The following is a 25,544-nucleotide window of genomic DNA, read 5'->3' as shown; positions in this document are numbered from 1 at the left end:
TGGGTGACTGGAATGTGCGTATCTCATTAGGGAGGATATTTTCAAGGTAAAAAACCAAGTTCATTGCAGGCAGTTTCAGCAGGACAGTGCTGTCTGAAGCAAGATGGTGAATGCCTCATGTCGTAGCAAGATGGTGAATGCCTAATGGCTGAAGGGACAAAGAGGTCTTGAAGCCTCATACAGGCTCAGGGAGGAGCAGGTAAAGACCAATGGGGACAGAGCTTGCCATCGGGTAGCAAGGGGTGGTCCTAGAGGACGGCTCTCGATTGGTGGGAAAGGTCATACCTGGCTGACCTCTTAGGACAGAGATAGTAAGACTGACCAGGAAATGATAGCAAGTAGACACAGGAGCCAAGCTTGGCTGAGAGAGAAAAGAGTTCTAGGCAGTAGCACAACCAATGATACCAGTTCATATACAGATAAGCAAGTGTGGCTGCATCGCCTGTGAACTACATTACGCACGATGCATTGCTCCCATATGTTTGCAGTGGAAACTGCAGCAGTGAAAGTCCTTAGAAATGAGAATAACAGTAAAAGCATTACACACATTTTAGAATCACATTATAAACTAGTGCAAGGCTGTCAGAGGACAGAACAAGGACTAGATAGGCCACATGGTCTTTTTCTGAAATTTTCTATGGGGTCGATGTTAAGCTGGTGGTGCTCAGCGCTTTGCTGACCGCTACCAGCATTATGCCTGGAAATTCAGTGCCAGGCCGTGCTTGGTTTTAGCACTAAAGTTCCAGGTTTGCAGAGTTGGCTAAAATATAGCCGGTTAAGTGTGATATTCAGCACATAACAGGCTATGGGGCACCGGATAAAGATAAGACTGACTTTTATGCAGTCCTGTTTAAGCGGTTACATTGGCCGGTTGAGGAGGTCTTTTACGAAGCGGCAGTAAGCCCAACGTGGGCTTACCATTCGTTAATCCAGAACTACTGCAGGCTACCACAGCAGCCTGGTAGTAGTTCCCACCCCCAGCGTGTGCCAATTCTGGCGTTACAAAAATATTTTTGTAGTACTGTTGTTTACCACTGCCTGGTTACTGCCGGGTTAGTGTGGGAGCCCTTACCACTGCCTCAATGGGTGGCGGTAAGTGCTGTCCCCTAAAATGGCCATGCAGCAAGTGATTCACTTGCCGCACTGTCATTTCTTTATATAGATATATATATATTATATATCTATATATATATATTATAATATATATGTGTGTGTGTGTGTGTGTGTGTGTGTTCCCATTGCTAATGTGGTAATACTATAGGCATTTTTCAAATGTATTTTTTTGGGGGTTGTGCATTAATGATCACACGGAAGCATTTGGCAGCTCTCATTTAGGAGGTACTGTGTGCTCCTTTGTTATTTCTGTGTTAACCAGTTAGCATGTGCTAATGCGAACATGCTAGCTGCTTAATGTTTTCACACTCATTCTTTGCTTATGACACTCCCTCAGGAAAAAATATGTATATTAAAAAAAAAGCTAATATGCAATTTAGCATGTGCTGATAGGAAAGCAACCACAAAATGAACATAAGAACATAAAAATAGCCATACTAGGTCAGATCAGTGGTCTTTCTAACCCAGTTTGCAACAGTGGCCAATCCAGGTCACAAGTACCTGACAGAAACCCAATTAATAGCAATATTCTACTCTATCAATCCTGGGGCAAGCAGTGGCTTCCCCCATGTCTGTCTCAATAACAGACTATAGACTTTTCTTCCAGGAACTTGTCCAAATCTTTTTAAATCAAGATACGCAAACCACCATTACCACATCCTCCGGCAACAAGCTCCAGAGCTTAACTATTCATTGAGTGAAAAAATATTTCCTCCTATTTGTTTTAAAAGTATTTCCATGTAATTTCATTGAGTGTCCTCTGGTCTTTGTACTTTTTCAAAGAGTGAAAAATCAATTCACTTTTATCTGTTTACCACTGAGGATTTTGTAGACCTCAATCATATCCCCCTTCAGCCTGACCTCTTTAGCATTTAGTGTTTTATCAAAAGGACTAAGTATTAATTATTGCAAAACCTTGTGATCTAGCAAGTACGTAGAAAAACTAAATAAAATAATGTACAATTGTCTTTTAAAGGTTACCACACTGGTAAATTGTCCAAAAAGTCCTTCTAGTAAGAAAAAAGGATGTTCCAAAAAGGCTCAGATTCTTTGCAGTCTGTTGAGGAAGCAACCTCGAATTTTCTGGATAAGGGTGAGAAAATCGCCAAAGATGCTACCATGTTTAAAGAAGACATTTCTTCAGCTCTTCTTGATGTTCGTAAAGCAAGTAAGTTCTTTGAGCCTACTATCGTAAAGGAGAACTACATAGTTCATGAAAAAAGCCTTTACTAAATCTAATAAGAATTGAAGCAGATGACTGTATTTTGATGTATGATTTTAACTGTGATCTATAACATTTTTTTGTTGGTTTCAATTCTGGAGTTTTGCATGTAGCAGAATAAAGAACTGTAGAGGCCTTTTGTTGAAGAACTGCAGAAGAATATGAGACTCTGGCACAAGCTAATTCGTACTCTAGATGTGTTCAAAATTAAGTACAGAAAAAATGATTTAGAGTTTGGGGGAGAATACAGAAAGATAACTTGTTTATTGATTTCTGCATATTCCATTAGTGATGAATGACTAATTTACAAAAATAATAAATAAAGCTAGACATTTCATTTTATTTATTTATTTATTCATTTATTTATTGCATTTGTATCCCACATTTTCCCACCATATGGCAGGTTCAATGTGACTCACATATTGCTAAAAAGGCGGTTACAAAATTTAGATTTGTAGAAGTCTAGTGCATAATACAGAAGTACAATAACGCGTAGGTTGATATATTAGCATATTGTGAGAGAGGTTAATATTATTGTTTTCCATTTATGAACTTTTCGTGAAGTATGGTGGTGTGGATTAGGCAGATCCTGGGGGGAAAGACTTCTTGAAAACATGTGTTTTCAGGTTTTTTCTGAATTGTAGGTAGTTTTGTGAGTTTCAGGTCTTTGGGTAATGAGTTCCAAAGTTGCGTGCCTATAAAGGAGAGGCTGGTGGCATGTGAAGATTTGTATTTTATACCTTTGCAATTGGGGTAGTGAAGGATTAGGATTTTGCCAAAAATGTGCATTACTGATAATGTGCATTACTGATTAGGCCTACATTTGTTAAAGTGCAGTAAGGATGTGCAGATACTAGATGATAGTTACCATAGCCGCCGAGAAGAGGGGGCAGGGGGGACAAAATTCCCGGGCCTCCAAGGGGGGCCCGGCGTCGCAGTCCCACCCGCCCTCCGTCGTCCACCCTCTGCCCCCTGCAATGAAATCACAGTCTCACCTCCGTGAAAGCAGCACTGCAGGCAGCAGAACGCCTCCCTTCGGGCCTCCTTCCCTCCCTGTGTCCCACCCTCATCTGATGTAACTTCCATGAGGGTGGGACACAAGGAAGGAAGGAGGGCCAAAGGGAGGTGTTCTGCTGCCTGCATTGCTACTTTCACGGAAGTGAGACTGCGATTTCAATGCAGAGGGCCTGGCCCGGTGGCGGATGGAGGGGGGAGCGGCGACCCGGGGGGGGGGGGGGTTGAGGGGGGAACAGTGGCTGTGGTGACCTCGGGGGTGGAGGGGTGGAGCGGCTGTGGCGACCTCGGGGGGTGGAGGGTGGAGCGGCTGTGGCGACCTCGGGGAGGGGTGGATGGGGGAGTGGCGGCGGCGACCTGGCGGGGTGTGGGGCGGCAAGGGCAGCAGGGGCAGGGCCCCGGGGTGGCCTTGCCCCGGGCCCGGCCCAGTCTCTCGGCAGCCCTGGTAGTTACCATAATTACCCTTCAGTAACTAAAAGCATTTACGCTAACTGTTGGGGTCATTCTCAGTATCTTTCCATACGGTTAACAAAGAGATATTTTCCTTACTGCATGGTAACTGCATTGCAGATAATTTAACACAGTTTACACTATCTATTTAAGCAGCATTAACTGTGCCACATTGTTTGCTGTGTTAACATTTAGCACATGGTAACTGCCTTCAAATTAAATGTAAGGCACAGTCCCCAACCATTCTCCACCAAGTTTCTACCCATTCTCTGCCCCATTCCATGATTAGCACATTATAATGCAAAGACACTATGAGAGGCATTTTCAAAACAATGTCCAAGTCAGAATTGGGGTCCTGCAAATAACATCCAAAAAGAAATCTATCTTACAGCAAGTTTTCAATAAGAAAGAGGAGTGGTTGAGTAGCCTAATGGTTAGTGCAGCAGCTTTTGATCCTGGTACCCTCAGTTCAATTCCCACTATGGCAAGTCACTTAGGGGTCCTTTTACTAAGCCATGGTAAAAAGTGGCCTGCGGTAGTGTAGACACGTGTATTGGGAGTGCGCTGGGCCAGTTTTTACCGTGTCTGCAAAAAAGGGCTTTTTTTAATGGGACGGGAAAAGGGCATGCGGTAAAACTGAAACTGGCGTGTATCCAAAACCAGCCTGAGTCCTTAATGCCACCCACTGATCTAGCGGTAGGGGCTCATGTGCTACATGCGTGGTGGCCAGTCAGCGCATGCCAACTACCAATTACCACCAGAATTACACGCGTGGGAGGAAATAAATTATCCAAGCGTTAAGGGTGCACGCCAAATCTAAAATTACCGCCAGGAAAGCATGGTAGCCTGCTGGTAGTCTTATTTAGGTGCATGCTGCATGCGTGTAGTGCCTATTGCACCTTTGTAAAAGGGCTCCTTAACTCTTCATTGCCCCAAGTACAAAAAAACAAAAAACAACAAACTTAGGGGCCCTTTTACTAAGACGTGTAGGTGTGTATGTGCGTCTTACGCGTGTCAATTTTGAACTACTGCCTGGCTACCACGTGGCCCGGGCAGTAATTTCATTTTTGACGCACATCCACTACGTGTGTCAGAAAATATTTTTTATTTTCCGGCATGTTGCACTAACCGGGCAGTAATCGGCATTGTACGCGTGCTGACAATTACCGCCTGGTTAACGCATGAGAACTTACCACTAAGTCAATGGGTGGCGGTATGGTCTCAGGCCCAAAATGGGCGTGTGCCAATTTTCATTTTGCCACATGTCCATTTTCGACCAAAAACAATACACACGTCTACACCAGCGCAGGCCATTTTTCGGCACCTTATTAAAGGACCCCTTAGATTTTGAGCCCTCTAGAGACAGATAAAGTACCTGCATATAATGTACACACCCAGTAGCACTATAGAAATGAATAGTAGAACCATTTCTTGTTCAAAAACACACAAGGACATCCATCCTAAATGACTATTTTTTAGAAACTAAACCTTTAAATTATAAAAGGTAGGGGTGTGGGTGTGGATGGGGTTGGAACAAGACACAGGGATGTCTGTCTGGCAGCTGTTTTATTAAAATGGCCACAAAGATGTCCTTGCAGAATAGGGGAGTAGCCTAGTGGTTAGTGTAGTGTGTCTAACCTAAGGATGCAGGTTCAAATCCCACTGTAGCTTTTTTTGTTTGTAAATGTGATCCCTCCAGGAACAGAAAAATGCCCACTGTACCTGGATGCACCCCAGGTTTGCAGGTTTATATCTGTAGGTGCAGTAAGTATTTTTCAGTTCCTGGAGGGAGACCCAGGAAAACAAATAATAAAGTTACTATGGGATTTGAACCTATGCCCCTCAGATTACAGTCCGCTACACCAACCAGTAGGCTGTTCCTCTCACCTGCTTTCAACTTTGTTCAGAATGACCATAATACGTGCACCTGACATGGAGCCTGATTTTCCTTTCCAATTACATTTTCAGGGAGAGAGAGGGGGACAGCAACCACTGGGGAACTAAGAAGGGGTCATGCCTTAATCCCTCCAGCAGTCAGCTGCTCAATCAATGACTGAAATAGGTCTAGATACAAATGTACTTCTTTTTCGACATGGACATTTCTTCCCATTCTGAAAATCACTGTTGGGATGTCCTAATTTTGGGCCCTCCCTAATCTCAACCAAAACATAAATGGATGTCCTTGCTAAAACCTGTCGTTTCTTTCTCTATAATATCACCAATATTCACCCTTTCCTTTCTGAGCACACTACCAGAACCCTTATCCACACTCTTATCACCTCTTGCTTTGTCTATTGCAACTTGCTTCTCACAGGTCTCCCACTTAGCCATCTCTCTCCTCTTCAATCTTCTCAAATCACTTCACTGGCTCCCTATGTTTCCGCATACAGTTCAAACTCTTCTTATTGGCTTATAAGTGCATTCACTCTGCAGCTCCTCAGTACCTCTCCACTCTCATCTCTCCCTACACTCCTCCCTGGAACTCCGTTCACTGGGTAAATCTCTCTTATCTGCACCCTTCTCCTCCACCGCAAACTCCAGACTCCGTTCCTTTTATCTTGCTGCACCATATTCCTGGAATAGACTTCCTGAGCCGGTACGTCAAGCTCCATCTCTGCCCGTCTTCAAATCTAGGGTAAAAGCCCACCTTTTGATGCTGCTTTTAACTCCTAACCCTTACTCACTTGTTGAATACCCTTATTTTATCATCCCCACCTTAGTAATTCCCTTATCTCTTATTTGTCCTGTTTGTCTGTCCTAATTAGATTGTAAGCTCTGTCGAGTAGGAACTGTGTCTTCATGTTCAAGTGTACAGCACTGCGTACATCTAGTAGCGCTACAGAAATGCTAAGTAGTAGTAGTAGCAACACGTTCCCTTGCTATTTGGATGCACTGCAGTGTGAAACATCCAAATTCTGACTTTCCAAGATCAGGATTTGAATGGTTTTAGCAGATGGTGTTTTTTTTAGGCATTTTGAGGAGTCCTTCTGCTTTGAAAATGAGCACCTATGTTAACTGTCAGCATACTGCTACATTAACAGCTATTGAAATTTAGGGGTCCTTTTACCAAGCTGCGGTAAGTACTACCACATGCTTACCACAGGGCTCACACAGGCATCCTGTAGTAATTCTGGGTTAGTGCATGCACACTACATACTAAAAACTTATTTTATTTTTACTGTGAAGGGAGGTGGAGAGAAGGGATGTCTGCGGTAATCAGTTAGCACAGCTACACTGCCACACACTAATTTATTAGTGTGTGACCACCTACAAAATAAGTGGCAGTAAGGGCTCACGCGCTAACGTTTATTAATGGCCAAGCGTTAATGACATTAGTTCATGACCATTAATACAAAAATTCAAAAATAAGCCATTTTACTGCTGTGCTAAAAATAGCCTTAGCATGTGGGATAAGGGGGTGCTAAAGCCACTTTTTAACGCTGCTTTGTAGGCCCCAAAATATGGACTGTGATAAGTAATGTGTGCTAATGTGTAATAGTGCATGGTAGTGCAGTTGTGCCTTGAAGCAAATCTCTCTTTTACACTTTACATCCTAGAGGGCAAGATTGGTCTCATTTAAACACTTGGGCAAGAGTGAGGACAATTCTATAAAGAGGCACCTATCTGCAGCCTACTCTATACAGGAAAGTAGACACCTACTATGTAGTACCAAAAGCTGCTGCCCTTTTCATTCAGCGGCTGCAAGGGGCAGGTAAAAGAACCTGCGCTCCTGCCCTCAATAACCACCCAGGTGGACATACCTGGACAGCTGGGAGGGCAGGGGGCCCTCTGGGGCAGGAGAGGGGGAAGGAAAGAGGGTCATTGTTGGGGCAGGAGGGAGTTTGGGGGCTTTTAAACAAACAAAAAAAAAGTATGCGGGCCCGGCCCGATATTCAGCATAACTCTTATGTAGCCCCAGCTGAATATCAGTCAGGCCCGCATAAGTTCCGGCAGCCTGCCAGCCCCAAATTATTCTCTGATATTCAGTTCTGGTGCCTGCACATGGCCTGGCACTGAATATCAGGGGATAATTTAGCCGTCAACGATCAGCATTTATTAAAATGCTGACCGCCGCCAGCTGAATATCGGGGGAAATTTGTTTAGGTGTGAGCGCTTACACCAGCATAGAACTGGTGTAAATTCTTGAAACAAAACAGGCATGTAACATATAGCATTCTGTAAGTTAGTGTGAAGCATGAGCCCCACCCATACTCCACTCAGATGCCACCCATATGAAAAAGCACCTGCAAACTACATGCTGTCAAAGATATGTGCATAGTTACAGAATGTTTAGCCGGTTTATTGTTGCTTACACATGTATGTGTTCACATTGCAAATTTGCTGACTAACTTTAGGTAGCTCCTTTTAAATTATCTCCTAACAGCAGAAAATGTCAAACCATAAAGATGATTTTTACTCATGATAAATTTTCACATGAATGATAGTTGTCATAAATCTGTCCCCTGAGGAAGCCTGAATGAGAAACGGCAAATCCACCAAAGGGACATGAGGACACAATATATGATTTCTCAGACAACTAATGATAAGTGTTTCTCTGATTTTTCCACCCCGGATGCATGCTGCAGGAGGGTGCTGGGAGCAGCCATGCAGCTGTCAGCTCTGCTGGTTCCCTGCTCCCTCTGCCCCAGAACAGGAGGCAGCACGGGTCAGGTATAGTCAAGCGGCAAACGGAGCCATCAGTTCATGTGCTCCACTGTCAATCTGCATACAATTGTGCACTCACAGATTGACCCCTAATGAAGGCTTTTCTAAAAGCCAAAACACGGACCATGTAGGGTCCAAATAAAGTTTGATTTCGGAGCATCTTACCCTGGTGTTTGGACTGATCTCTTGAAGTTGGTTTCTTTTCCACTATTTTTGTTGTTGTTGGTTTTTTGTGGAAATTGTGAACCCCATTTGTTTTTGTGTTTCTCTTTTCTGGAACCTTATCAGCTGCCTTGCACCTACTGTTACTCTATTTTCCACTCTGTATATTTCCCAGAGTTGGTACTCTCCTCTACGGAACCTGTAAGCCACATTGAGCCTACTGCTATGCGGGAAAATGTGGGATACAAATGTAATAAATAAATAATGATATTGACAAAATCTTAACTAACATAAAATCTGAGTTAGACCTAACCTAATCCTGGGCTACAAATTTCAAGTTGAAATTTAACAGAGTGAAAACCAAATTCTTAATACTAACAAATACTCACCAACCAATCACTTCCTCTACTTTCACTATTGATAATACAACTTATCCATTAGAGCATAATTTGAAAATTCTGGGAATTATAATTGATTAATATCTCTCTTTTGAATCACAAATATCGAAACTAGTGTCTAATGTATTCAGATCATTATGGAAACTTAAAGACGAAGACTCTACTTTCTAAACAGAATCTTTACATCACTAACTCAATTCTTGGTACTCTAAAAATTTAACTACTGTAATGTGGTTTATGCAAGACTTAAATCTTCATTAACCAAAAAATTGCAAACTGCTCAAAACACAGCAGCTAGTCTTATACTTAAAACGTCCTGTTACTCGAATGTGACCCCACTTCTACTCATACTACATTGGTTACCCATAAGTTCACATATTACTTTCAAAACTATGTACATATACTTACCAAATAATTTATGGTACATACCCATCCTACATTCAGAATGCGAAAAAATCCTCCAGAGACTTCCTAATACTACATTTCCCTAAGTGTAATAAAATCAAATATAAAATATATAATGGTGGATTTTCTTACCAAAGTACAACCATATAGAACTATTTACCCAAGTAAATCTGTGAAGACTCTCTCTCATTTCAAAAACTTGAAAACCCATCTGATGAGATCGATCACCAACAATTGAATTAGTTAACCTTCAAAATTATACCTGCTTAATCTGCAACTATGTATTTACACTCTGTTCTTATGTATTATTATTAGGGCTGTTAAAATTTTTAACTTACACTAATAATTTGTTTAACATGATTAATCACATCATGCTGCTCTCTCCTGCCACTGCCTCCTCCCTCCCCGCTGCTCCTGCAGCTTGTTCTCACCTACCCGCTGCCATACACTGGCAGCCTTTTCTCTCCTGCCACCCCACTCTCTAGCATCTCATCCCGCCCGCCCTCCACCCTCCAAACTTGCCTTGTACACACGGCAGCATTAACACACACTGCTCCACTCCTCTCTGTAACTGGAGCCCTCCCTCTCTAGTGTCCCGCCTTCTCTGATGAAAGCTCCCATTTCCTGCTGCAGGAGTCAGATGCTAGAGAGGGAGGGTTCCGGATACAAAGAGACAATACATTAAAATCTTCTGCCCAGTGTGCAGTGGTGGCCATAAAAACAAACAGTATGCTAAAAATTGTTAGGAAAGGGATGCAAAATAAAACCAAGAACATTTTAATCCCTCTGTATCACCTTGAGTATATGTTCAATTCTGATCGCCATATCTCAGAAAAGATATAGCGGAATTAGAAAAGGTTCAAATAAGAGCGACAAACATGATAAAGGGGATGGAACTCCTCCATATGAAGAAAGGCTAAAAGAAAAGACGGCTGAGGGGGGATATGATTGAAGTCTATAAAATCCTGAGTGGTGTAAATGGGTAGAAGTGAATCATTTCAAAACATACAAAGACCAGGGGATGCTCAATTAAATTACATGGAAATACTTTTAAAACAAATAGGAGGAAATATATTTTAACTCGAAGAATAGTTAAACTCTAGAACTTGTTGCTGGAGGATGTGGTATCAGCGGTTAGCATATGTGCGTTTAAAAAAGGTTTGGACAAGTTCCTGGAAAAAAAGTCCATACTCTTTTATTGAGATTGACATAGGGGAAGCCACTGCTTGCTCCAGGATTAGTAGCATGGAATATTGCTACCAGTTGGGTTTCTGCCAGGTACTTGTGACCTGGATTGACCACTGTTGGAAGCAGGATACTTGGCTAGATGGACCATTTGTCTGAACTAGTATGGCTATTATGTTCAGGAGAGACTATGGCCATGAGATGGAGAAGCAGAGGGGCAAAGGGAGGCAAGAGTAAAGCCGGGCCACCTCCATCAACCAGCTTCCACCTGAGGTCTAGACTCTCTAGTTTTGGATAGAGACCCTCCCTCCTAATAGTCCCCAAAGTTAGTTTTAGGCAGGGCCTAGTACTACACATACATGAAGATGCCATAAGAAAAAGTGAGCAACAGCATTACTCTCCATGGAGCTCTGACCTATACCAGCAATGTGGATTGAAAACTTTGAGGCATGGGATCCTGACAGCTTAGTATCAGTTGGCATGACTTCCATGGCTAGCAGTGGCTTGTGTAAGATCAAGAAAGATTTTTTTTTTGTTACATTTGTACCCCACACATGGCAGGCTCAATGCAGCAGGCAATGGAGGGTTAAGTGACTTGCCCAGAATCACAAAGAACTTGCCTGTGCCAGGAATCAAACTCAGTTCCTCAGTTCCCAAGTCCACCACCCTAACCACTAGGCCACTCCTCCATTTCAATTCCTTGGCCTGGTTTATTACTTTCATACACCTTAGTAGCCAATGCTTATGCTCATTTCTATTTTGTTTTAATTAGGGTCTGCTTTCCATTTGTCAGATGAATGACTGTTGGAAAATTGCCCATCCTTTCTATGAGTAAATGTAGGCAGTGATGGGCCTTTGAGTTTTTGGGTATCCCAGGACATATTGGTGTCCTTTGAGTGCAGCTGCTTTTTGCTATCTCTCAGTATCTGCTAACCTAGGTGACCATTTAGTCTACCTATTGGATACAGGACACTAATCTTTAAATAAATTGGAACTTAGACTTTTGACTTTCAAAAATGACTTGACTTACACATTTTAGATATGTAGAAGTTTGACTTCTAAAGAAAATTAACTGATGCCCTAGATGTGAGTCAGCTTCTGATGCAGTAATAACATTAAAGCTTGTTTTTTTTTTTAATGAATTTCTTATGCTCTGACCTCAACTGTAGACTTCATGAAGAGTTACTGGTGATAAAGAATTAAACATTGCTTCTCATCCCCTTAATGTTTTAAATGTATCTGTGTGCATCACTTATTATTTTGTAAAAACTGAATGTCAAAAACAGGGTTAGAAGCTCTGTGCCAAAGGCACATTCTTCAGACTTGGACATTGTCAAAAATGAGAGAAACTGCTTGAGAAATAGTCCTAGATGTTATGAAATGATAACCTTTACAGTAATTTGTTTGCCGTTCACTTTCAATTCAACAGAACTGACCTTCAAAATAGTCAATATTTTAGAAGTAACTTAGTGTTTCTAAGGTTTGACTATATGGAGCACTCACGGTACAGATGAAATAAAGAAATTGATCTAGCATTCTGATAACATTTCAAGAAAATGTTATGAGAAAACAACTTCTTGTGGAAAACTTTATGAGGTGCTTCCAGCATATTTGATAAAAATGTTTGATTTTGCACAGACGCTGTTGAAGTGATAGTTATACACTTTATCTACTGTCCTTTTTTAATGGAATAATTCTAGTCTTGGAAAAGGAAATCATTAGTTTTGGCTTTATTGCTTTTAAGAACATCAAATCAAAATACAGAATAAAGACTTTCTGATAAAAGGGAAGGGAAAGGGAAATGGGACTTGATATACCGCCTTTCTGTGGTATTTTGCAACTACATTCAAAGTGGTTACATATATACAGGTACTTATTTTGTATCTGGGGCAATGGAGGGTTAAGTGACTTCTCCACAGTCAAAAGGAGCTGCAGTGGGACTCGAACCCAGTTCCCCAGGATCAAAGTCCGCTGGGCTGAATGTATATGTGACATGTTCTGAGGCATACTCTATAGTTTGATTTTATATTCATTTTTGTGAAGTATCAAGCAAACATTTATATAAAAAAACTTCTGAGCTTGAGATTTAATTATTTGCTGTTTTTCCAATCAAAGTTCAAGGTTGAGTTAAAAGCAGGTAACAAGGTTATTGCTCTGTCCAAGTGGATTTGCAATCTAAGCTGTACCTGAAGAAATGGACATTGAATTGGTGTCACTGGGAGAAGTGGGATTTGAATCCTCACTCATTTCCTGCTTCTTAAACCACTCAGCTACTCCTTCACTCAACTGCTGTCACCATAGAGTTGGAAAACCTCTGATTGAAATGTTTGTTTTAGCAGGTTTCCTCAGCTTTGATGTGATTGGTAGACATTTGAATAAGTATGTAATGTATAAACCAAACTGATCAAATGAATCAACTTGCTAAACTTTAGCATCATTAAGAAAAACACTTAAGGCTTATTTTACACAGCAGAATGTGGAGAGGGGAAGGGAATTGAGATATACATGTCTGGGCATTCTCATTTCCCCTGAATTCTTCAAAGGCTCTGTCTAATACAGAGCCTTTTGTAAAATGCAAATACACAAAGTACTGAATGCATATTTGTTGACATATCCAGAGGGAGCAGGGATTTTAAAAAGCTGTAGTTGGGGGAAAAAGAGTATCCTGCTGTCTCCAAATTGTGTATGGGAGCAGCTTTGAATAATCACTGTTCCTGGTATCTGCATACTCCCAATCCCCTGATACTCTTCCATGCTATTTCAGAATTTTATGCGTTTCCATTTCCACATGGTTTGGAACATTTTCTTCTTAGTGTTTGAGGTTTGTGCATTGAAGGATAACTTGTGGTCAATGGTGAATCCTAGGATTTTTAGGTTGTCCAATTTTGGAAGGGATGTGCCCATGGTATTGATGTTTGGAAAGCGTTCGATATTGTGTGATGATGTAAAATAGCAAGCAGTGTGTTTTTCCGTATTTAGTTTGAGCTTGAAAGATAATGTCCATGATTCCATTATGTTTATGCCGTCCGTAATCCTGGTTGCAATTTCATATAAATGTTTTTTAAAGGGGATTTGAATTGATACATCATTGGCGTATATTAGGGGGTTGAAATCTTGTCTGGATAGTATTCGGGCCAGGGGAGCCATCATCAAGTTGAATAGTATTGGTGAGATTGGTAACCCCTGGGGAACCCCACATTCCGCTTTCCATGGAGGCGATAGAGAGGAAGTTGTCTTTACGTGATAGGATCTTATAGTCAGGAAACCTAGGAGCCAGTCAAGCACCTTCCCTCCAATGCCAATCTTATCAAGTATTCTTTTGAGGATTTGATGGTTGACCATGTTAAACACACTTGACATGTCAAATTGTAGTAGAAAATGTTATTTCCATTTGAGATTTCCTTTTTGAAGTTAGCTAGTAGTGTAATCAGCACTGTTTCAGTGCTGTGGTCAGGTCTGAAGCCTCACTGGGATTTATGTAGTATTGAGAATTTGTTAATGTAGTCAGTTAGCTGTTTGGCCACTATGCCATCTATTATTTTAGTTGTTAAAGGTATGGATGCTACTGGCCTGTAGTTCATGGTGTCATTGATGTTTTTCTTGGTATCCTTTGGGATTGGTGTGAGTAGTATGTTGCCTTTTTCCTGTGGGAAACAGCCTCCATGGAACATATACTTCAGATGGGGTGAGAGTTTGTCTATGAATTGGTTTGGGGCAACTTTTAGTGCGTGATTGGGGCATGTGTCAAGCATGCAATAAGCGGAGGAGGATTTGTTTTTTAGCACTTGTGCTACCATCTCATATGTGGGCTGTGTGAAGGTAGTCCATGTTCTGTTGCTGGAGCTTCTTCTGGAGGGTGATCAAGTTCATCTATGAAGTTTGTGTTGTCATGTATTCGGTTCTTCCTTAAGGTGATTATTTTTCTTGAAGAATCTGGCGAGATTGTTTGCTGATGGTGGATTTTGTTCAATATTGCCAAAGGTTTGGTGATTATTAAATTATTTAAGAGTTCATGTAATTTCCTTGTATCTTTGTAGTCAGAGCCTATTTGTTCTTTATAGAATTTTAATTTAGTCTGTCTGATTTTGATCTCATACCTGTTTCGTGCTTCTCTCCATTCAGTTTTGTTTTTTTTTCATTCTTGATTTTCCTCCATGTTTGTGCTAGTTCAGAGGGTTTTGCAGAGGGTTTTTACGAGCTTTTAGTTCTTCGTTGAACCAAGGGACTGCTTTGCGTATACGGCTGATTTTCGTTTTCAAAGGGGCTATTTTGTTCAATATGTTAGTACTTCTTTCACCTCATTCTGATAGGAATTTTTCTGTGTAAGTTGTTGGTGACCATTGATCTTCGTATATGGCTGTCCAAAATTTGTTTGTATCAATCTTTCCTCATGTTTTGTATGGTGTTCCTGTTTGTATTGATTGGGTTCTGTGTTCTTTCAAACAGAGGGTCATGTTTAGCTTAAAGCGGTCAGACCAATGAGTTTCTGTCCATTTTGGGTTCTGTATTTTGAAGTTGTTGTCCTGTGTGAACCTAAAGTCTTGTAGGTCTATGGCATGGCCTTTAATATAGGTTGTGGTCACTGGTGGTCGTTGGAAGTCCTATAGTTGAAGGAATTTATCACATTCTTTGGAGCTGGCCATCAAGATGTATATTAATGTCTCCTATTAACAGTGTATTGGGGTTGGCAACACATGTGCTTGAGATAAATTCCATGAAGTTTGCTTGAGTAGCTTTTCAGATACCTCTGGGTCTGTAGAAAAGGATGCAGCACAAGTGGTTGTGTAGAGTCTGGTCCTTGATCTTGAATGAGGCTATTTTGAGTTGTGGTGTTATAGATTCCACTATGGATTCAACTGTTAGAAAGGATCTACAGATCAGTACAATTCCCCCACCTCTTTTCCCTTTTCTGGTCCAGTGTAGTATTTTATAACCTGATGGGCATAAGTCTATAATGATAGGGTCTTCTTTATCATGGATCCATGTCTTGCTGAGAAAACCAGACCAAGATCTTCATCTGTTATCCAGTCCTTTATTGTTTGTGTTTTGTTTACTGCTGCTCTGCCATTGATATATCCCACTGGTAATAGTAGATAGTTGTGCTTTGTTAGTGCGACCATAGGAATTTTCATTAGTCAATGTTTGTTTGGGTTTCTGTGATTCTATTTCTCCTGTCTGGCCTTCTGTTGTGTTTGGGCTCCGGGTGAATGGTTTCCATTTTTTGGGGGGTGTTTTGTCCAGCTGTGTGGGCTCTGCCCAGGAATAAGGCAACTCTACCTGCAGCCTAGCCAACACCTTGAGATCATTCCTGTACTCCACAGTCCTCCTCCAGGAGACCTCTGTACTCGGGGTCTCACTTCTGGAGATATCTTGCCTCAGGGCCTCCCCGATCTCCTCTGCTCCAGGGCATTTAACCACCCTTGGCATGAGCCCTGCCCCTCTGACTCCACCTCTGATATGGCAGGCCACCTGCCATAAGGTAATTTAACTGCATCATCAGTGAGGGAGTGTTCTCAGGGACACCTGCGGTTATACTGTTCTCTCATACACCCCTTATGCCAGTTCTATGGCTGGCATACATTTTAGCACCTAAATGCAGCTCTTTAGTGTGTAACGTAGGGATTTCTGAAATTATGGGTGTAAATATTGACTCCGCCTATACCCCCTTATAAGGCCACTTGTTAAGGCATTTGTGTACATTTGGAGGGGCATAATCGAACAAAAACGCCTATCTCCATGGGCGTTTATCTCCGAGAACGGGTCTGTGAAGGGGCGGGCCAAACCGTATTTTTTAAAAAATGGACGTTTTTGAGCTGGGCGTTTGTTTTTTTTAGCGATAATGGAAACTAAAAACGCCCAGCTCAAAAACGTCCTAATCTGAGCCATTTGGTCATGGGAGGGGCCAGGATTGGTAGTACACTGGCCCCCCCTGATATGCCAGGACACCAACTGGGCACCCTAGGTCAGTGCGGTGGACTTCAGAAAAAGCTCCCACATGCATAGCTCCCTTACCACGGGTGCTGAGCTCCCAACCCCCCTCCCCCAAAACCCACTACTCACAAATGTACAACACTACCATAGCTTTTAGGGGTAAGGGGGCACCTACATGTGGGTACAGTGAGTTTTGGAGGCCTCCCATTTACCAGCACAAGTGTTACAAGTGGGGAGAGGGATGGGCCTGGGGCTACCTGGTGAAGTGCACTACCCACTAAAAGTGCTCCAGGGACCTGCATACACACAGGCCTCTAGGACTGGTTGCTGCTATATAACATTGGCACACCAGTTGACACCTGAAGACTAATCTCTCCGAAAACGTCCTTTATTGGAATAACCGCCTTTACTCACAGTTAACTGCAGATCAGAGGTTGTGCCCCACTGGCAACGAGTCTCCCTGGTACTGAGATTAGCAGTAGGTCAGAGCTGGCAGAATGCTGTACAATGCCCTCTTTCAGCCACATTCAAGGGAAGAACTAAGTTCTGTAACGTGGCTAACACGTGAAAGGATCTAAAACTGGCTTACAAAAATGGCCACTACCACATGGACTACAACAGGAAACACAACAGGGCACACTCTGACTCAGTAGGCAGGGGGAAAAGCACCATGGGAGAAGAGCCTACCAACTACCAACATCGTGAGACTGTACACAAGCTAATGAAATCACGGAGCCCAATACCCTACACCCACCACAATGCAATGCTGATGTGACCCTGTACTGCACCCGAGAGTCACATCTGACCCAGGGAAAGGCTGTGACAGGATCAAACACATTCTGCTGTCATGGAGGTGGGTACGGCATTTGAGGCTGGCATAGAGGCTGGAAAAAAGTTTGTAAAGTGGGGTTTTTTTGGTGGGAGGGGGTTAGTCACAACTGGGGGAGCCCGGGGAGGTCATCCCCGATTCCCTCCAGTGGTCATCTGGGCAGTTGGAGCACTTTTTTGGGACTTGTTCGAGAAAAAAAAGGGTCCAAAAAAGTGACCCAAAATCGCGGTAAAAACACCTTTTTTTTCCGATTATCAGCTAAAGACGCCCATCTCTCCTCGGCTGATAACCACGCCCAGTTCCACCTCCACCACGCCTCCAACACGCCCCATCAACTTTATTCGTTTCCACAACGGAGTGCAGTTGGAAACGCCCAAAATCGGCTTTCAATTATACCGATTTGGGCGCCTTTGCGAGACAAACGTCTATCTCCCGATTTAGGTCGCACTATAGGCGTTTTTCTCTTTCGAAAATAAGCTGGATAGAATACCACTGAGCTCACAGATGCACATACATGTGTAAGTGTGTATATACATGTGTAAGTGTGCATAGTCAATAAACATACATGCACAATTGGGGCTAGATTCTATATATGGCACCAAAAAAATCAGCACTGAAAAAAGTGTTATTCTATAAACCATGTTTAAAGTTAGGTGTAGATATAGAATATAGTGCTTACACCCAGGGATCACGTGTAAATTTAGTCACTGCCATTTGCATGCTTGGAGACCCCATATTCTATAATTATGTGAATAACTCAAAACCACACCCCCAGATCTGCCCGAAACACCCATGACCTTCCCATTTCTGTGCTCTCTGTTTTGTGCCATGTGTAAAATTTAGGAGTAGAGTCCGTGCCTAATTTATGCGAATAAGTTCTAATTATATGTAATTAGTGCCAATAACTGTTAAAAAGCCAATTATTGGCACTAATTGGCTCATTATGTCATTAAATTGCGCACACAAATTGGGTGCACACAATCTTTATAGAGTTCAGGGGTTGGTGTCTAACTCAAGGACCCTATTTTAGAATTAGGGGGTTAGCCAAAAGTGGCTATTGCTTTTCTAGCTCCGCCCCAGTTAACCCCTGACTAGCAATATGTGAATGATTCTAAAAAGACTGACAATTAACAGAATTAGTTAATGACAGATATGCATTAATAGATACCCTGTGCCCTGAAAAAGACAGATACAAATCAAGGGGCTGGTGGTTGGGAGGCGGGCTAGTGCTGGGCAGACTTATACAGTCTGTGCCCTGAAAAAGACAGATACAAATCAAGGTAAGGTACACACAAAAGTAGCACATATGAGTTATCTTGTTGGGCAGACTGGATGGTCTGTACAGGTCTTTTTTTGCCGTCATCTACTATGTATGTTACCCTTTGGAAGGTGAATCCTACTATGCAGTGACAATAGGAAAAGAAGAGATTATCAGGTAAGCTTTTTAGAAATCATATAATTCTTGCTTCTGGTTATCTTTTTGGTAGACAAAAGAAGAGCATTTTTTGATGTTAAGGTTCAGGAAAAAAAAGAACACTGCACGGAGGTGAATCAAAGAAAACAACAGGGAGAGAACTGGTACAAAAGAAGCACATATCCTTCCTAAGGTTCAGAAGAACATTCCTCTACCACTAGGATATCTCATTACCTCAGGGGTTGATTTAGTCAGTGAACCACTGTCTATTTACACTGATTTTGTTGAACTGTTAGTAGAACACCACTAATTTATGTATGTGATTGCTTCAATATTCTTAATTGATTTAGAGCTGCAAGTTTTCAATGAAATACTGAAATTATAGTGAGATTAATGGCGTTGAGAGTAGCCTAGTGGTTGAAGCAGAGGGCTGCAAATCAACAAAGCCAGGCTCAGATCCTGCAGGTACTCCTTATGATCTCAGGCAAGTCACTTCATTCTGCATTGCCTCAGGTACAAACTTATGGCCCGATGATCAAAGGTAAATGCAGGCTCTAGAGGCCACTAGTGCTGGACTAGCACCCGCATTTGCCGGCCCCCCCATGTTCAGCAGGCTGACAGCACCCATATGAAGCAATAACACAAAACTCATTTAAATTAGATTTAAATGAGTTCTGCTTGTATTCTGCCCCCTATGATCAGAGAACAGTCCTCTGATCGTATGGGTGGAATAACGCCTTAACCCTATGCCAGCTCTATGTTGGTCAGTGCTTCAGAGCTATTAGGGAAAGGTGGTATAGAAGAACGGAAATAAATAAATGACAGTTGTACTATCAAATGCTATAATCAGGTTTGTCTCCTACTCAGATAAAATGGCTGCTTTCCTTGTAGCCTCTGGGTGATCTCCACCATAGGTGCCCGGTATAAGAGGCTTGGAGAGGCTAAGCCTCCCCTGCTGTGCTCTGAGGGGTTTAAATTGTTGATTTACCTCCATCCTCACAGCATGAGCTGCAGTGAAAGCCCTCTAGCCTTGTGTAACCAGTTGTAGAAATTGGTTTATGGCTTAATTTGTGTACATTACTGCTGGGAGAGCAGGGGGGGGGGGGGGGGGGGTGGTCTGGAGTGTCCTGGGTTGCCAGGGAGATATTTAACGAGGATGAGTTCCTGACCTGCACTGAGGACAGATAGCAGCAGAATCGGATACTGGGCCAGCATGATCAGAAAAAGTCACCAGACAACAAAGGTAGAAAAGATCATGCTATTTTCATATAGTGTTTGGAATATGTCCACTTTGAGAATCAGGTGCTCAGCATTAAAAGTTTATATTTATTTACTTATTTATGGCATTTTTCCCACATTAAACATGAATTAGGGTGTTTTGTGGCTCTACATGAGAATTGTGGTGATATGATCCCTTGTTTCATATTGTTGAAGGTCTGCATTTTCCGTATGGGTGGTATATTGGTGTATTAGGTTCTGCCCAGTGTAATATTTATGGTACAGTAAGGTTCTGAGTGTGTTTTTGCACAAAGTTGTGCATAGTGTTTTGCAGTTGAGCGATTGTGCTTAGAATATGCTTTGAGCAACCACTTTATTCTTTGACATATGATACATATCTAATATCTAAATTTAATAAAAGGTGTTAATTGTGACTTTTAGTTTTATTTTTTTTACTGTGTGTTATTAGACAATTATGGATTTAAGCTCCACCCCTGGCCCACCCCTAACCCCGCCCCCTTTAGCCTCCCCAAACAGTTGGGCCACCGACCGCCTATGGTCTCCACAAGAAAAGTGTTGCCAGCAACCAAGTTCTGCAAAGGTGGGAATTGTTATAAAGTGGATGACCCTCTCCCTCGGTGACTTCTGATCCTGGCAATACGTAATCTTTCTTCTCTCCACTTGAGTTTGAGATACTTCACTTAAAGATAGCAAGAAAACTCTGAACTTGTGTCTTATCTGAAGTTTGGTACCATTTTCCATGGTCCTAGGGTGTTTCCCCACAGAACTATAGAAAGTGTGAGATCACTTCTTAGACAAAACCTCCAGTTCTTTGGGAATATATTTGGGCATGTGAACTTCTTGTCCTATATGCACAAGTTCTAGATTTATTTTTCCTTTATTTTTCTAATGATCTAGCTAATATAAATCAGTTGCACTTGGATTTTGAGCCGCTAGGGACAGAAAAAGAACCTGCATCTAATACATGTAAATGGCTTCTGCTACCACAGAAAGGCAGTATATCAAATCCATGTCCCTTATTATGCTACTAAATTGGGGCAATGCTTTCTTTGTGGCTTGCATTATATTTGAACTTTTTCCAATGCCTCCTATGGATCGGGCTGCAAAAGTGTTTAGAGGATACTTAAAGAAGTCAACTGGTGGCTGCAGTGTGAACAAATGTATTTAGCATCATGTCAGTCCTCAAGCAGATGTCATACTGTGAGCATGATCAATGTACTTCATCTGCTCTGTTTCAGCTGTTCCTGACATCCAAAGTGAAGCTTTGCATGTACAAAAGGGCTAAGAGCCTATGAATAATGAAACAGATAACATATTAAGGGGAGGGGGAGGAGGAGAAATTCTGAACAGGGTTTTATTTTGATTTTTTTTTTAAATCTTTGTGCTACCTCTCTATATTTTTATTCAGAGAATACTAATAAATGCATTCACCAGAAGCAGAAAATAGCTTTTCTAGAACCCAGAACAGGGGAAAACTGAATCCATTGTAAGCAGCAAAAATAACAAGGTTAACAACAAATTGATCTACTATACCCAGACCTTAGCAATGAAAGTTTATAATCCTCTTTGATGGTCACCTCAGCAGGTATTTCAGTTTACATTGCTACTTATTTCAAACTGCCTATACCACCCACAAAGCTGCTTTTGGAGCTGTGACTGAAGTAGGAATTACACTTCCTCCCACACCAGCAACCAGTCAAGGAGAACAAATTTGTTATAAACAAGTGCTATAAATATCAATAGACACCAACAAATCGAAGCTAAGGCTGCATTTCTTTATGTACTCTTACAGTTACATTGCTAGGATGGTAACTTAGAGCTGCAAATGCAACTAGGAAATATAGGTCAAGTTTCAGTAAATAGTGCTCAAAATTCGTCGCCGGAAAAATATTCTGTAAAGGATGTGTGCCCAATTCCCAGACCTAACTTTAGCGCCAGACTTACACCTGCTGTAAATGCTGGCGCCGAAGTTAGGTGCGCTGAGGCTGTATGCTATGATTTCTGCAGCCAGATGCGCATGCAGATATAATGAGTGCCGGTTATCATGAATAATTGGTTATTAGCACTCAATTAATGATAATTGGCTCATTACTCAATTTGCACAGACATCTTGAGCATGCACACAAATTTGGGTGCGCGATTCTGGGCACCATATATAGAATCTGGGGGGATAGTGTCTATATTACTAATGCAAGAATCTCAGTAAACATGTATGTGCATTTCATAAATTGGTTCTGTTTTAGAAAGACCGTTGGGTTAATATTCAAAGCAATTTAACCAGCTAGAAACGGCTTCTGGTCTGTTAAATCACTTGATCATGGCTAACTGGTCATTTTCAGTGGCACTTAAGCAGTTAGTAGAGATGAACTATAATATATACGTTAGGGTACAAGTCTCTACTGCAAGGATAACTTCTTAGTATAAACCAAAGAGACAAGTCTTGTAAGCCCACTACATAAAAATGGATTTATTTTCGGAGGAAAAAGCCTCAAGAAGCACCTTTTCGCTATGTAGGCAGAGAAAAGGGCTAGGACTGCTTCATCACTGGCATAAAACCTCCTGGTATCAAATGATTGTCTTTTAGTAGTAATAATGATGAACAACAGAATCGGGAACTTAAACCTCAAACCCCATGCTAAATCGTTCAGTACATTTTCACGGAAGTACTTATCTTAAGTCTGGGGTCTTTTGATATTCATCTAAGTCAGACCATGGTTCGCCACTGCTGCATCAGAATCACTGGTCAATTTTCTGCCAAAAAACAAACGTCATGGTCAGATAACAATAATACTAAAAAGACAACTTACTGAGCAAGATGCTTACAGTCCGTTCAGTGCGTCGACGGATCAGAAAGACAGAAGCAAATTCAAACATGGCGGGTCTTTAAGCTTGTTGTGACGTCAGACGCCTATAAATCTATCCAATCAGGGCCCTGACAATAGGAACCTGTAACTATAACGGACTCTCTGTAAGAGGTAAGTCTAAGGGCTAAAAAAAAGTGTACCCATTCTATTTTTCCATTAAGTCCTCTAGGGAATACAGTATCCAGTCTAAAGATCCATTGTTGTTCTTTCTTTTGCAATAATCGGCGGAAGTTGTAATCATTCTCAACTGTTTCAATTTGTTGTAACACTAAACATTTCAGTGAAGCAAAACTATGAGGCACATCCGTACAGTGGATGGCCAAAGGTGAGGTTGTTTTTTTGGTAGTAATGACACCTTACTTAGCACCTATCTGAAAACTGGCTATTTTGGGAGTATTCCGTAGGCGGAGTTAGCACTTGGCTGGTTAAGTACCGATATTCAGCACTGAGGGGGCCCTTTTACTAAGCTGTGGTAAAAAGGGCCTGCACTCGTGGCAGGGGATGTTTTTGCTGTGTCCTGAGGCCCTTTTTACCCCAGCAGATAAAAAGGTTGAGAAGACATGGCCATGCGGTAAGATTGCTTTTACCACATGGCCATGCAGGAAGAGCACTTACCGTCACGCATTGAGATGGTGATAAGGGATTCCCGTGCCTAACCTGGCGGTAACTGAGCAATGTATGGTGCTGTCCTATTACCTTCGGGTAACCCTTGATGTGGAAATATTTTTCAAATATTTCTGCTAGTGCCAGAAATGCGCACGCTGAGGTGGAATTACTGTCGTGCCCACCGTTGGGCCGGTGGTAGTTCTGGATTGCCTGAGCAGTAAGCTCGCGTTGGGCTTACCGCTGCTTAGCGAAAGGGCCCCTTAACTAGCCAATGTAACTGCATAGATAGGACTGCATAAAGTCAGTCCTATCTTTATGCAGTAACCATGTGTTAGCTGATCCCTTAAACCAGAAATTCAATGCTGAAGCCACAACATGACCTGCATGAACTTCCGGGCAACGTGCTGATGCAGTCAGCAATACCCTGAGCTCCACCGGTTAAATATTGCTCCATGTATTTTTATTTACTTCTAACAAGAAAAGAAATTAACAATTAAACAGCAGTTAATTGTTAATTAAACAGCAGTTGGTTTCTTAGTTTTTACAGTTCCTATGGGCCTCTAGCTCAGTTAGAAACAGCCTCTGCTGGACTAAAGTACCATGAGCCTTCATTTCTTACTATAATGCCTGAATGCATGGATATAGAGCACAGGATAGATAGTGGGGATATGTTGGGGTTGTCATAGATTGTTAACTGTCATTTGTCTCTCAGATTTCTGCTCTAGTTAAAAATGACTTTTGCCATTCTTTGATGGTTAAGTGATACAAGATTGTTTCGCTGATAAATTTTTCATACTCTTTTCCATTCTTTGTTTGTTATTCAACTAGATTACTGTAATGTCATACATGCTTGCATTTTATAGCTTAATTTTAAATGGATTCAGACCCTAAAAATGCACCCTGATGCTTTCTATGCCTGACTTCAAAGTATTATCATATTACATCATCATATATTCAAAAACATTGGCTTCCAATTCAATTTCATGCTTGTTTCAAATACTTTGGTATTTAAAGCACTTTGATGTGATGTTGGCGTACCTTGTGTTTGTGGTTGTTCCTTTTATGTCTTTTTGTCCTGTTTATCGCTTTTATGACCACGTTTGGTTTTTTCCTTTCCAGTTACAGCCCAACTGAAGATTATGTGACATTCATGTTTTTTCTGTTTAGCCTAGCATTAGGGCCTTTTTACTAAGGTGCGCTAATGTTTTTAAGTGTGTACTAATGCTAGAGTCACCCATATGTTCCTATTGGCGACTTATCATTTAGCACGTGCTAATCATTAGCATGCACTAAAAACACTAACTTGTCCTTAGCAGTGCTTAGTAACAGGGCCCTAAGAATCAAATCTTTAAAAAATTTAACCACAATTTTTTTCACAGGGGTTTGGAAGCTCAGGAACAGCAAGTAGTCTGTTAGTCTAGTTTTATTTTATTTATGTTTTAATATTTTATTTTATCTTTTATACTATGCCATATGATTGAAGCTATGCTTGGTTGATTCATTCCTGTCATATATGGAGCTTATGTGTATTCATTGGAGCTCATTTTCAAAGAGAAAAATGTCCAAAAGTGTCATAGAGCAGCGTTTGATGAATCTTTCTTATCAAAATGTCCAAACTGGTATTTTTGAACCTGTTTTGGAGATGTTTATCTATGCAACTCATACTGCAGTGCATCCAACTCACAAGGGGGTGTGTTAGAGGCGTTTTTGGGGGCAGGCTTAGGACATTCAATTTCAAGTTCAATTTATTTGATTAACCGTTAAAATGTTCAAAATTGAAATCTAAGTGGTTTACAATATATAAAATTAATTAGGGGAGAGAAAAAGGTGTACAATACAAAAATTACAACATAGACTGGAAACCAAGAAGGAAGTAGGCAATGGAAAGATTACATTATAAAGGAGGAAAACAAAGGAAGGAATAAACAATAGGAAGCTGGGTGCTGACTGCTCATCTAGAAAGTGAAAAGAGGTCAAGTATCAAAAGAAGGAAAAGCCAGAGAGAAATAAGCCTTTAACTGAGATTTAAAATTATGAAAAGAATGCT

The 25,544-nt window shown here is 41.4% G+C and overlaps 1 protein-coding gene across 1 annotated transcript in view; it reads left to right on the top strand.

Annotated features, from left to right (window-relative positions):
- CTNNA3 (catenin alpha 3) overlaps positions 1-25,544 on the top strand; it is a 1,864,538-nt gene that overhangs the window by 104,410 nt on the left and 1,734,584 nt on the right. The window contains 2 exon segments of the mRNA XM_030204967.1: positions 2,041-2,159; positions 2,162-2,281. Of these exon segments, the coding sequence (XP_030060827.1) occupies positions 2,041-2,159; positions 2,162-2,281 (239 nt within the window).

The sequence above is a fragment of the Microcaecilia unicolor genome, chromosome 5 (genome assembly GCF_901765095.1).
Source record: "Microcaecilia unicolor chromosome 5, aMicUni1.1, whole genome shotgun sequence".
In the NCBI taxonomy this organism is placed as follows: domain Eukaryota; kingdom Metazoa; phylum Chordata; class Amphibia; order Gymnophiona; family Siphonopidae; genus Microcaecilia; species Microcaecilia unicolor.
The sequence above is the reverse complement of the archived record's forward strand: the minus strand, read 5'-3'. Positions and strand labels throughout refer to the sequence as shown.